Source organism: Lepus europaeus, chromosome 14 (genome assembly GCF_033115175.1).
Source record: "Lepus europaeus isolate LE1 chromosome 14, mLepTim1.pri, whole genome shotgun sequence".
Lineage (NCBI taxonomy): Eukaryota > Metazoa > Chordata > Mammalia > Lagomorpha > Leporidae > Lepus > Lepus europaeus.
Window position 1 is genome coordinate 3,359,671 of NC_084840.1, and position 12,735 is coordinate 3,372,405.

Here is a 12,735-nt window from a genome sequence, read left to right on the forward strand (position 1 = left end):
CCAGGTGTAATCTCTCCACTCAACCATGTAACCTCGCTCCTTCTCCCCCCTCCGCCCCCAGTCCGAGCAACTGGGCACCCTCTCAGGTCCTTTCTGGAGAGGTGCCCATCCATCCTTACGGATGTCCCTACCCTAATAAACCTTGCTATTTTACCTCCCACTAAAAAAAAAAAAAAAAAGAAAAAAAAAGAAAGAAATAGCTGAAATTTGGAATCCCGTGGGCAGTTTGTCCCTCCATGGACTTGTGTAGAGCGTGATGGGCATTGTCTCTTGCCGTGACCCACAGGGAGTATTAATGTCTGCCCATGTGCAGTGTTTGTGTCACAGACACCTGACACTCTGTGTACTCCTAGTCTTAGTGTGGTAGGTAGTGCATTGTAGGTGCTTAACAGATGTCTGAGGTTTTTGAATGAGTAGCTCAGGCTGAAACAGAAACAAATGTGTTACAAAATCCCAGAATGAATAAATTAAACAGATCCACTTGTGAAAGCACACATTCCAGTCTGTATAGTATAGTAAATGTTGAAGAGTTAGAGTGGTGATTGCCGTCCCTGCTTCTTCAAGGCAGATTAGTGTCTCCTCCTCTAGGTGACAGAAAGCACCTTGGAGTACCCGGCTTACGGCAGCTTCGTGTGCCCTCTTGTCTCATCTGTTGGCCTCCGTGTCTTTCCCTCTCGCCTGTGGCTTCAACAGCCATTGTCTTACTCGTCTTGGCCTCCCTAAACCCAGAGTGATTTCTGCTAAATAACCATTTGTTGCTCATTTATTCTACTTGAACAGAAACATCTGAACAGGAAAGCCTGGAGAGGAAGTGGTCCACAGTGTTTTCCATTAAGGGTCAGGGTTCAAGGGTGCTTTTTATTCTGCCTGTAAGGAACCTCTCAATTAAATACTGGGAAATTCATTTGAGAGAAAATAAATTCTTTTCATTTAAAGCCTCGCCATTTGTTAGACCCACTGCAGCCATGCTTGTTCCCTGGTGCCCTAACCTTCAGGCTGCCGGCCTCGGTTTTTTGCACCCCTCCCTTTCCTGCACATCTGGCTTGATTTTCGAGGCACAGCATGTCAGTCACTCCTCCTAGCCCACACGTTCCCATCACTCTTGCTCAGTGAAAGCTCAAATCTGCAAGTAGTAGCAGTGGTGATGTTTTAGCTGTGTCATCCCTGTGGGGTGCCGTGCCACATGTTTATAGGTCATTTCACTCACCTCGGTAACCACAGGGGCTTGGTACCATTGTATGCCTCTTTGATTAGAAACCCAAGGCTAATATGAAGCTCTGTGGAGTGCTCCAGATGACACAGCTGGCAGGTGCAGAACAAGGTTCTGCCCAGGCAGGCTGACCACCGAAATTTGATGCTTAGCTGCTCCCTCTGTTGCTACCCACTGAATTCCACACCTGCACCACACATGCACCTAGGTAGGTAGCTTGCTGTGGCTGGAGGACATCTTGGTGTCAGGAGTGTTGGTGTCTGTAAATTCGTAGTAACAGCTTCTGCTGGGCTTTGCATACAGTGTGGGATAGCACTCTTGTCTGCCCCTCCATGACTCTCTCAGCACCTTCAGCTCCTGCTCAAATGTCGTGTGGCTGCTGATTTACTGTGTTTGGGTTGTGATAACAAAATACCATAGATTGTGTGGCTCGAACAGCAGATTGGACTTCCTCCCGAGATCGAGGCACCAGCAGGGTTGGTTTCTGGAGACGGCTCTGCCTGGCTTCGTGCAGCTGCTTTGTGCTCGCTCCTGAGCACACTCGGAGGAAAGGGGAGAGAAAGTCTGAGCCAGCTTCAGCTCTCTGCTGGCTCTCCTTGAAGGACACAGCCTAAGGTCTGGGGCCACCCTTTGGGCCTCCGTTGACCTCAGTTGCGTCTGTAAAGGCCCCAGCTTCAAATACAGTCACACTAGGGGTTAAGGCTTCCACATAAGAAATGGTTGGGGAATGCAACCTTCAGGGCGTAACAGCCCCCTCCCACTTTTCTCAGTGCCCTCACCTCCTGTTTCACAGGGGAAAAGGAGGCCTCTTTCCCCAAGTTCCTGCCGTAGAATCCGCCTCACGTTCTGCCATGGCATCGAGGGTGCTTCCGGCTGCTCTCGCTGCCCTTGCTCCTGTCCAGCAACAGTGGGACGCACCCCTACCTCCCAGAGGCCGGAGACTAACCTCACTCCAGATTCCTGCCTGTTGCCTTCTCTCTTCCTCCTCACTGCCCCTTCCCAGTGGCACTTAGTAAATTTGCTTGTCCTCTCCATTGTAACAGAAAAAGGTCTTCCTTAGACCTAACGAGCATCCCCGCCTGCCTTGCAGCCTACTCCCCTGTGCACAGCTGACTGTGCAGAATGTCTGTTTCCTGTCCCCACCTCGGGCCACCCTGCATTCGTGCCAGCTCCCGCCATCTCGTTCCAGTGGAGCTGTCACTGAGGTAACCACTTGGGCCCGCAGGCATCCTCCAGGCTCTGTCTTCTTACATCTGAGAGCTCGGTATGCTTGGTCACTGTTCCCAGAACTCCCACAGCCCTCCTCTATGCCTTGCCTCGCTAGTCTCGTCCCAGGAGCCTTTGTGGCTCTGCATCTGCCCCGCTATGACGTGTTAGCTCCCCAGACTGTTCCTTCCCCAGCCTTGTCCGAGGGGATTTCATGTGTTCCCCAGTTTCAGTTACTGCCTGTGTAATATGAATTTTTATTTCAGCCAGGGCCCACTCAAGAGCTGCAGATCCTTGTGTCTGCATATCCACTTGTTGTCACAAATGTGAGATAACCACCCTGAAACAACAGCTATAAAGCTGGACATGCAATCTTCTCCCAAAAATACGGTCCTCCTCCGAAGAACTCTGTCTTAGGCAAGGCCACCATTGTCTATACACTGTTCAAGATAGAAGAATGGATGTCACTCGGACTCTTACCCCTCCCTAAATTGTACCCCCAAAACACGGAGTCCTGGTCATTCTACTTGCAAAGTATTCTGGGGTCACCACACTTTTCAGAATTGTTGCCAGGTTGTCTGCACTACAGCCATGCTGGCATCTTTAAATGAATTTTTGGTTGCGGCATTGCTCTGCTTCCCATTCTCAGGCCATATTTCAGCATCTTTAGTGACACCCGGAAGACCCTATAGCATCTTATGCTTGCCTTGTCCTTAATGTACTGCCTCCCCATCCCCACCTTGCTCTGTGCACTTCACCTTATGAGGGCCGTGCCCTTTTCCCATTGAGGCCTTTCTTGCTATTCCTTCTTCTTGGAAGATACACTCATTTCCTCTCTTCTACTTACTCATTCCTACTCAGATTTCGAGTATTGTCTTACATGTCACTTTCTTCACACTAGGGTAGTTCCCTGGCATCACCCTTCTCTTCTGATCAGCACCCATCACATTTGTGATTACTAGACAGTGCAGATCAGTGGCCAAGAGTAAGGGTTCTGGAGCCAGACTGCATGGCTCACAGATCTGTCTGTTGGAAAGTCCTCGGGCAAGTTGCTAAGTTCTCTGTGCCTCAGCTTTCTTGTCTGTGAAGTCCAGGTTAGGAACACATGAGGTGTTTGAGGATTCTGTACGGTAGGACACATGAAGTGTCTAGGACAGTGTGTGGCACATCATAGCCACTAAAACTCATAACTGTTACCTTCCGTTCCCTGTCCACCACAGCCACCAGATTACCAACTCCACATGGTTTAGGTCTGTTGCATTTTTTGCATTGCCTCAGCACCTGATACAGTGTCTAGAATACAGTAAGTATTCAATAAATGTTTGTAAAGGAATAAGATAGCAGAATTGATTAGTGGATGAAAAACAAGCTCATTGCTTTAGCACAGTGCAGTGGTTGGATTACATGTGGTGAATTGAAGTATATGTTACTGATAACCCGGTTTCACTTTTAATATATTTGTTCTTGTAGTTCCTCCCAGTGTCGTTGGTCCTAACCCTGAAAACCTTACGGTTGTGGTGAGCAGTTTCATCTCTTTGACATGTGAGGTCACTGGTTTTCCACCAGCTGATCTCACCTGGCTCAAGAATGGACAGCCCATCAAGCCAAGCACAAATGCTCTCATTGTGCCTGGTAAGGAATTTGCTCTTTTAGCGTGGGCTGAACTTTCTCATTTTCCTTTATTTTGAGATGAGTTGCATTTCAAGTTAGTGTCTTTCCAAACCTTGGTTTTGTTAATTTATTTGTTCACAATCAATGCCTCTGTTCACCCATTTGGGACCATAAGGCAAAGAATGTATGGGCTTTTATAATTTTCATGAGAATGTAAAATAATAATATCTCCTTTGGAACATTATGAAATTTAGGAACAGAACAGCTTGGTAATTCCAAGTGGTTTTGTGGTAAATAGTACATTTGTTGAATAAAGCCATTGGTTTTATTGTAAGTTTTATAATAAGTGGTAGACTAGATAGGTATGTGAGTAAATAGATAAGCATAGGCCCGGGTTAGTATGATGGATGGATGGATGGATGGATGGACGGACGATATGGGTGGGGGGTGGTTTAATAACTGCTCTGTGGGAAATTTAAACCCATAAAATACTAGTTAATATAGTTTTTGTTCACTGGAACCTATATCAGTTTTACTGTCCATGTTTGGTTACTAAAGAGGAAAATGCTATGAATTTCTTCATTTATAAGGAGGCAGACTCATAAATAAAAATCTAGCAAAACAAATTGCATGATTTCATTTTAAATATGAGTGCTTCTAAATAAATGTTATTGTTAGGGAAAGGATATGTTTTTCTACTCATCTTATTGATAAGTAGTTACTAGAACTCTGTACCAGTCTTCAGTTTGAGTTGTATTTTCCCACAGGTGGTAGAACTCTGCAAATTATTCGAGCCAAGGTTTCTGACGGAGGTGAATATACTTGTGTTGCTATCAACCCAGCTGGTGAAAGCAAGAAGCAAGTGTCGCTGACTATTTATGGTTTGTTTTCACTCCTCTCTTGCAGCTCTTTCGTTTTTGAGCAGATTCTCAGTGGTCTGTATCTGATCACCTTCATGGACGGGAATCCTCTGTTCTGTTTGCTTCCTTCAGTGCCTCCGAGCATTAAAGATGGCGGCAGTGAAGCTCTTTCTGCAGTGACTGTGAGAGAGGGAGCTCCCGTGTCTCTGCAGTGTGAGTCGAACGCTGTCCCGCCTCCCGTGGTCACCTGGTACAAGAGCGGGCGGATGGTGGCCGAATCTCAGCGCGTGCGGATTCTAGCTGATGGACAAACACTGCACATCGAGAACGCCGAGGTGCATCTTTGGTTTTTGCTTGGTGTCATGACTCCTTGGCTGGGTTGTGGAGGAGATCACTGATAGTCGCAAATTCCCAGTACTGTCATGAATGAAAAAATACATGACTGGTGCCATTGACATTATTTGGTTTAAAAAGAAATCAGGCTCATGGAAGGCCATTAGAACGGGGGCATCTGAGCATAAAGATGAAAGATGACTGAGGATTTCATCTGCTCCTGAGCAGTGAAATTGGTCATCTGTCACTCAATGGAGCACATACAATAGTATCTTTTTCTTTTAGGTGTCTGACACAGGCCAGTATGTATGTAGAGCTATAAATGTAGCAGGACGAGATGATAAAAATTTCCACCTCAATGTTTATGGTGAGCATCTGCCTCTAATACAACTCTTTTTCCTTCAGATATGCAAATGAAAGAAAGTGTCCCGAATTTGCTCAGTGAAACACATGATTTCCTTGTGTTTCTACAGTGCCACCCAGTATTGAAGGGCCTGAAAGAGAAATGATAGTGGAGACTGCCGGCAGTCCTGTGACCTTGACATGTGACGCCACTGGAATCCCACCTCCCACCATAGCCTGGCTGAAGAACCACAGGCCTATAGGTATTGCGGCTGTGCGTGCCTTGCTCTGTCCCACTGGATTTGTAAACTAGGGCATTTCCAGTGTTGTGCTCACAGCTGTGTATGGTTCAAGAAAGCCTAATACGCTGGAGCATCATTCATTTATAAAGGGAGGTTTCTCTCTCTCTCCGCCTCCCCCTCCCCCTCCCTCTCCCTCCCCCTCCCTCTCCTTCCCCTCCCTCCTCCTTTGTTCAGAAAGGCTCTCATTTAAAATAAAAGTACAGGGATAGGCATATGGCCTAGCAGTTAAGCTTGGGCTTTCCAGTGGCAGCCCATTATCAAGTACATGAGTTCAAGTCCTGACTCCGCTGTCTGTTACAGCTTTTTGCTAAGGTAAATCCTGGGAGGCAGCAGGGTGATGGCTCAGGTGCTTGGGCCCTGCCACCCATGCGGGAGACCTGTATAGAGTTCTGGACTCCTGGCATCAACCTCCCTCCACCTCAGCTGTCTCAGACATTTTTATAAAACGCAACGTTTTTATGTTAAATTGGAGGGATATTAGAAATAAAAGCCTTTGTGTGTCTTACTTGCTTTGTTTCGACCTGTAGAAAATTCCAACGCACTTGAAGTCCATGTTTTGTCTGGAGGTGGCAAACTCCAGATTGCCCGGTCCCAGCGTTCCGACAGTGGAAACTACACCTGTGCTGCTTCAAATGCGGAGGGGACGGCACAGAAAAGCTACGTCCTCTCCATCCAGGGTACGCTGTGCGCACTGTGACCTGTGTCCAGTTTCTGTGTCATATTGCATCCATAGTTCAAAAGAGTCCACATTTTGTTTTAAAGACTGATTTATTGGAGTGCAGTGGAGGATGGCCCAAGTGCTTGGGCCCTGCACCCCATGGGAGACCAGGAGAAGCACCTGGCTCCTGCCTTCGGGTCAGCGTGGTGCGCCAGCCGCAGCGCGGCAGCCATTAGAGGGTGAACCAACAGCAAAGGAAGACCTTTCTCTCTGTCTCTCTCTCTCTCACTGTCCACTCTGCCTGTCAAAAAAAAAAAAGTTACACAGTGAAGGACAGGCAAAGAGAGAGAGAAAGGTCTTCCATCTGCTGTTTCACTCCCCGGTTGGCTGCAATGGTCAGAGCTGTGCTGATCCAAAGCCAGGAGTCAGGAGCTTCTTCGAGGTCTCCCACGCAGGTGCAGGGGCCAAAGGACTTGGGCCATCTTCCACTGCTTTCCCAGGCCATAGCAGAGAGCTGGATGGGAAGTGGAGTAGCCAGGACTCAAACCGGTACCCATATAGGATGGAGGTGGAGGCTTTACCCGCTTTGCCAGAGTGCTGGCCCCAGGAGTCCACATTTAAAAGCATATTGATCATTGATTCAAAATTATTAATCAAGAAAAACAGTTGTCAGTTTTCTGTCTTCCATTTACCAATAGATTCTATTTTCATGGAAATGGACATAAATCTAGGAAAGAAGAATAGTAGAAATTTGGTAATATCCATTTTTTCCATTTTTAGTAAAATTGTTACCTTCCCATGGTATGTATTACATTATGTTACAGCAATTTATTTAAAACTTTTGTACAGAAAGTAACACTTTATGAAGAGAGTGTATTATGATCTAGCCACTTGTAAGAGATTAGTTATCTTTCAAGTAAATGTTAATCTTATACTAATTGGGATGAGAATAAGGAACATAAATTCACTGAACAAGTGTTTGATGAGCACCTGCTATGTCCCAGCATAGTACTGAGCACCGTAGGAATAACTTGTTCCCTTTTGATTTTCTATAAACCTTTAAGCGTTACTTCTGGCTCGGTGTTGAAATTGAGATGGAATTGTAGCTTGAAACTAAGTTGAAGTATTTTTTATAATTTTATTATAGTTACTAAAGAATTCCTCATACATTATAAATTTAAATGGGGTCAGCGCCGTGGCTCACTTGGTTAATCCGCCTGTGGCACTGGCACCCCATATGGGCACCAGGTTCTAGTCCCAGTTGCTCCTCTTCCAGTCAAGCTCTATGCTGTGGCCCGGGAAGGCAGTGGAGGATGGCCCAGGTGCTTGGGCCCCTGCACCTACGTGGGAGACCAGGAGGAAGCACCTGGCTCCTGGCTTCAGACTGGCGTAGCTCCGGCCGTAGCGGCCATTTGGGGGGTGAACCAACGGAAGGAAGACCTTTCTCTCTTGTTTCTCTCTCACTGTCTAACTCTGCCTGTCAAATAAAAATTTAATTGTGATTATTATCTGCCTGTTATATACTCTGTAAAGCTAATTCCAAAAGAGATGAAATTAAATAAAAATAAGTTTATGACTATCAGTGGTCTCTCTGTAGAGATGAGTGACATTTTGAGGTTTCAGAAGCATAAAGGAAAGAGTGATTTAGAGAGTAATTTTTGGAAATCGCATGCATAATTGTGTTGGATGCCTTAATGAAAATAGGTAGCAATGATAGCCTAGATGTGTATGAGCAAACGTTTACCGGGCTGCTTCTACACTTTAGTGTGTCCTAAGAGTAAAGATAGCCTATGCAGAGGAGGCTCCTCCTGGGCTTGTCACTGATTTGTCTAATCCCTCCGACTCAGCTTCTTTAGTGTGGTGAGTTTTACAGATGTGGTGTTGTTATTATAATGTGGGTAATGGAAGTGAGATTTGAAGAGATTATACTGTGCTATGCTGGTTATTTTCAACTACTGACTCTCAAAAAGATAGGTGCTGATTTGTTGCCAGTCTTTGCCAGTTTCTATGGTCTAAATCTTCCAACTAAAGTCCATTTAAAGCTCCAGTGTGCTGTTACTTCTCGTGGAGTTGGGAAGATGTCCAAAATTCGCTCCTGTGAGCTGATATGAGCTACAGCCACTACAATGAAACAGAATAAGGTTTCGATGGTGTCTGTGATTGCATTGCTAGTATTCATTATTTCTTGATCAGATCATTAAAGTAAAAACCAAAGATGGCTTAGTCAAAAGAGAACAAAAACCGTGAGAGTCTGAGATCCAGGAGGAATATCAGTTTTTCAGGCTAGGAATGGCACCCATTAAGTTAGATCTGTCACAGGCCCCATGACTGAATAATTATATCAACTTACAAATGTACCAGGAATATGGAAATGATTCTATTATCTTTCTCATTTAAAATGACATGTGAGGATGACAATAGTTTGATCTTGAACCATCATCTGGGAGGAATGTGAAGTAGAAATGGCATGTTGTTCTGTGATCATGTTGCATTCATTAGAATCATACCCTGTGCCTTGTTAATGAAAGTCCTTAATTATCTTTCCAAGTTCCTCCAACTATTGCTGGTGCTGAAATTCCAAGCGAAGTCAGCGTCCTTCTGGGGGAAAATGTTGAGCTGGTCTGCAATGCGGATGGCGTCCCCACGCCACTCATTCAGTGGCGAAGAGATGGGAAGCCCATAACTCATAGGGAAGCAGAAAGAATTAGGTATGTCTTGAAAGAATTTTTACATTATAAATTGTAAGGTCTTCAGCGGTACTTTATGCTTCAAAGCTCATGAGAATAATAATACCAAATTCTGTCTCATTGGAGCTTGGCTCTCATTACATTCACAAAGGGAAAAGATAAATTTTTGGAAAGTTGGACACAGAAATTCTCTTTGGAGGACTCTCAAAAACATGTGTTTGTGTCTGTGTGTCTGTCCCCATGGCCATTACCTACCTATGCTGTGTTCTAAGATCTCCTCAGTCTCTCCAAAAATGTTTATTAGTCGCACGATAGTTGTGCAAAGTCCACATCATAAAGTAATTAGTTCTTTCCTGCTAAAATCAAGCCAGTTTATTCCCACCATTGCCATGCTGCTTGGCTCACGTTGACAGAAGACAGAACAGCACGGTCCTCTGTTTGTTCTCACACTGGTTTGTGCGAATCCCACTTATTGCCAGTACTACAGAGACAGAATGGAGCCTCCAACCACAGATCCCCTTGGAAGGACAGTTGACCTTCTCGCAAAGCCCTGTTACATACACCACATGAGTAATATATGCGTTAGTGGACATTAATCAGGTGTGCTGTACAGTGTATCATTCTGAACCAGTATTTTAAATTCAAGGAGTTGGAGTGTATTTTCTCATCTATCATCTATAATTTTTTTTTCTTTTTGACAGGCAGAGTGGATGGTGAGAGAGAGAGACAGAGAGGAAGGTCTTCCTTTTTGCCGTTGGTTCACCCTCCAATGGCCATTACAGCCGGTGCATCGCGCTGATCCGAAGCCAGGAGCCAGGCGCTTCTCCTGGTCTCCCATGGGGTGCAGGGCCCAAGCACTTGGGCCATCCTCCACTGCACTCCCTGGCCACAGCAGAGAGCTGGCCTGGAAGAGGGGCCACCGGGACAGAATCCGGCGCCCCAACTGGGACTAGAACCCAGTGTGCCAGCGCCGCTAGATGGAGGATTAGCCTGTTAAGCCATGGTGCCGGCCTCATCGGTCTTTAAATTAATCTTTATTATAGATTATAGATTATAAACTCATGAAATTTTAAACTTCATATTTTGGAAAAGAAAAAATACAACTAGGCTAGGGTAATGATACAGTAACTCAATAATCGTATTTTGTAATGTACAGTATAAATAGAATATTAACTTTTGACATTGAGAGATTCTAATGAAATCAATAGTGTAGGAGTAACTGTAGATAACATTTAATCTTGTCATAAAATACAGGAAGTTTTGTTTAGTAATTATGTAAAAGAGAGCCAATAATGCAATAATATTAATTTAGATACCTTTAATTATTTAACTGAATTTGATTCATTTATTATTAGGTTAATCAAAGGAAAAGCTGTAATAATTTGTGGAAAAATTTTTTTTGCAAAATAGATTCACACATGATACCAAATTATCACAGTTTAAATAAAATCTGTTTTTGCTCACAATGGTTTTATTATTTATGGTCTTCAATTTTTATTCCAGAAGTTTTATGATTTTCATATAATTTAAATTGTGTATTGATAAGAAGACATTATTCTGAGAATGAAATGTCTTTGCCAATGATTTGAATCAAGGCGTTCCAAGCCTTGACTTTGTTCATTCCCTGTTTTCTCAGGAGTGATGGATGAGAACCATTGCTGTGGAGTTGAAGTACTTTCCTGAAATCTCTATCCATCTCACTAGCTCTCACTTTAGTAGATGGATGTGGTAGATAATACAAGCGTCCATGAACTTAGCAACATAGATGCCAGCCATTATATCCAAAGTGAAGACATCAGTTTAGGGTGGTGATTTTCGGAGAACACAGTTAGCTGGGCCGCGTTTTCTAGACCTTGGCTTGCATGGACCATCTCAGGGCCTCTTTACCTGCTTTTCACAGGGTGACTGCCGGTGGCAGCACATTAAACATCTACGGCGCGCTTGCATCTGATGCGGGGAAATACACGTGTGTGGCTACTAATCCTGCCGGAGAAGAAGACCAAATCTTTAACTTGAATGTCTACGGTAAATATGAGTGAGCACCCGTGTTCCCTGCGCTACTCCGGAGCGGTCCAGCAGCGGTGCCTGAGCATTGAGGGCCAAGTCTGTTGCCAAGACCAGTTCCTTTGGGGATCAAAGCAGAAATGTGGACAAGTCCGGTTGAGATCATTTCAACTAACAGTACATCCTTCCCTTTCTCTCTCTGTCGCTTGCTCTCTCACGCTCTTCATGAAATAGTTCCACCTACAATCGAGGGCAATAAAGAAGAAGCAGATAAACTCACGGCTTTGGTGGACACCTCAGTAAACATCGAATGCAGAGCCGCGGGGACGCCGCCGCCGCAGGTCACCTGGCTGAGGAGTGGGCTCCCGCTGCCTCTCTCCTCCCGCGTTCGCTTGTTGTCAGCAGGGCAGGTTGTCAGGTGAGCTTTTGTTGCGTGTCAACAAGTACCCAACTATGAACTCTTTCCTAGCCTTAATAGCATTTAAGAAATACTTTTCCTAAGCTTTTACTGTTGTTTTTTTTTTTTTTCCTTTCAACAGTTTCAGTAGAGGGAGGATAAAATACATATAATTGAAATAGTTTTATTCTTATTTAAAATGCTTATGTTTTGTTTATTTATTTTATTTTTGACAGGCAGAGTGAACAGTGAGAGAGAGAGAAAGGTCTTCCTTTGCCATTGGTTCACCCTCCAATGGCCGCCGCGGCCGGCGCACCGCGCTGATCCGAAGCCAGGAGCCAGGTGCTTCTCCTGGTCTCCCATGGGGTGCAGGGCCCAAGCACTTGGGCCAGCCTCCACTGCACTCCCGGGCCTCAGCAGAGAGCTGGACTGGAAGAGGGGCAACCGGGACAGAATCGGGCGCCCCGACTGGGACTAGAACCCTGTGTGCCGGCGCCACTAGGCGGAGGATTAGCCTGTTGAGCCACGGCACTAGCCTAAAATGCTTATGTTTTAGTAAATGTGTATAAGCTATGTCTTTCACAGACTTGGTCTCGTGACTGAGTGTATGTATTTTCCAGAATTGCTATTTTAGCCAAAGCCTCAGGTGGTAGGAAAATGCCTGTTATGATCACGCGATCTTCAAGTTAGCATCATTCTCTGTTAATATACCTTTGGAAGTATTTACCCTGTAAATTGTGTTACATTTTCAGTGGCTCGCTGTCGCTCTGTAGGATTAGTGGCATCTCGGGCACCCCCGTGTTGTGTGGTAGATGATAAGCTCCATAGCTAAAAATCTTCCAACATAAATTACGCTCCATAATTATTTACAAATCCTGATTATTTTATTTGTACATATCAAATGGGATCCAATGAGGACATGTTGTCGCATTGTTTTTCAGGATCGTGAGGGCCCAGGTGTTGGATGCTGCTGTGTACACGTGCGTGGCCTCCAACAGAGCCGGGGTGGACAAGAAGCACTACAGCCTGCAGGTGTTCGGTACGGCACAGCAATGCCCACCCTCTGCTGCGTGCCCGTGCTGAGCAGCAGGCTGATCTTTAGAGACTGACCTCCCCACTGATTAA

The 12,735-nt window shown here is 45.2% G+C and overlaps 1 protein-coding gene across 1 annotated transcript in view; it reads left to right on the top strand.

Moving 5' to 3' along the window:
* The window catches only part of HMCN1 (hemicentin 1), a 447,479-nt gene that overhangs the window by 335,113 nt on the left and 99,631 nt on the right, over positions 1-12,735 (top strand). Inside the window, exons 61-70 of the mRNA XM_062211414.1 lie at positions 3,887-4,048; positions 4,795-4,908; positions 5,020-5,222; positions 5,506-5,587; positions 5,694-5,825; positions 6,392-6,541; positions 9,071-9,230; positions 11,110-11,234; positions 11,448-11,631; positions 12,552-12,649. Of these exons, the coding sequence (XP_062067398.1) occupies positions 3,887-4,048; positions 4,795-4,908; positions 5,020-5,222; positions 5,506-5,587; positions 5,694-5,825; positions 6,392-6,541; positions 9,071-9,230; positions 11,110-11,234; positions 11,448-11,631; positions 12,552-12,649 (1,410 nt within the window). The remainder of the gene's footprint in view (positions 1-3,886; positions 4,049-4,794; positions 4,909-5,019; positions 5,223-5,505; positions 5,588-5,693; positions 5,826-6,391; positions 6,542-9,070; positions 9,231-11,109; positions 11,235-11,447; positions 11,632-12,551; positions 12,650-12,735) is intronic.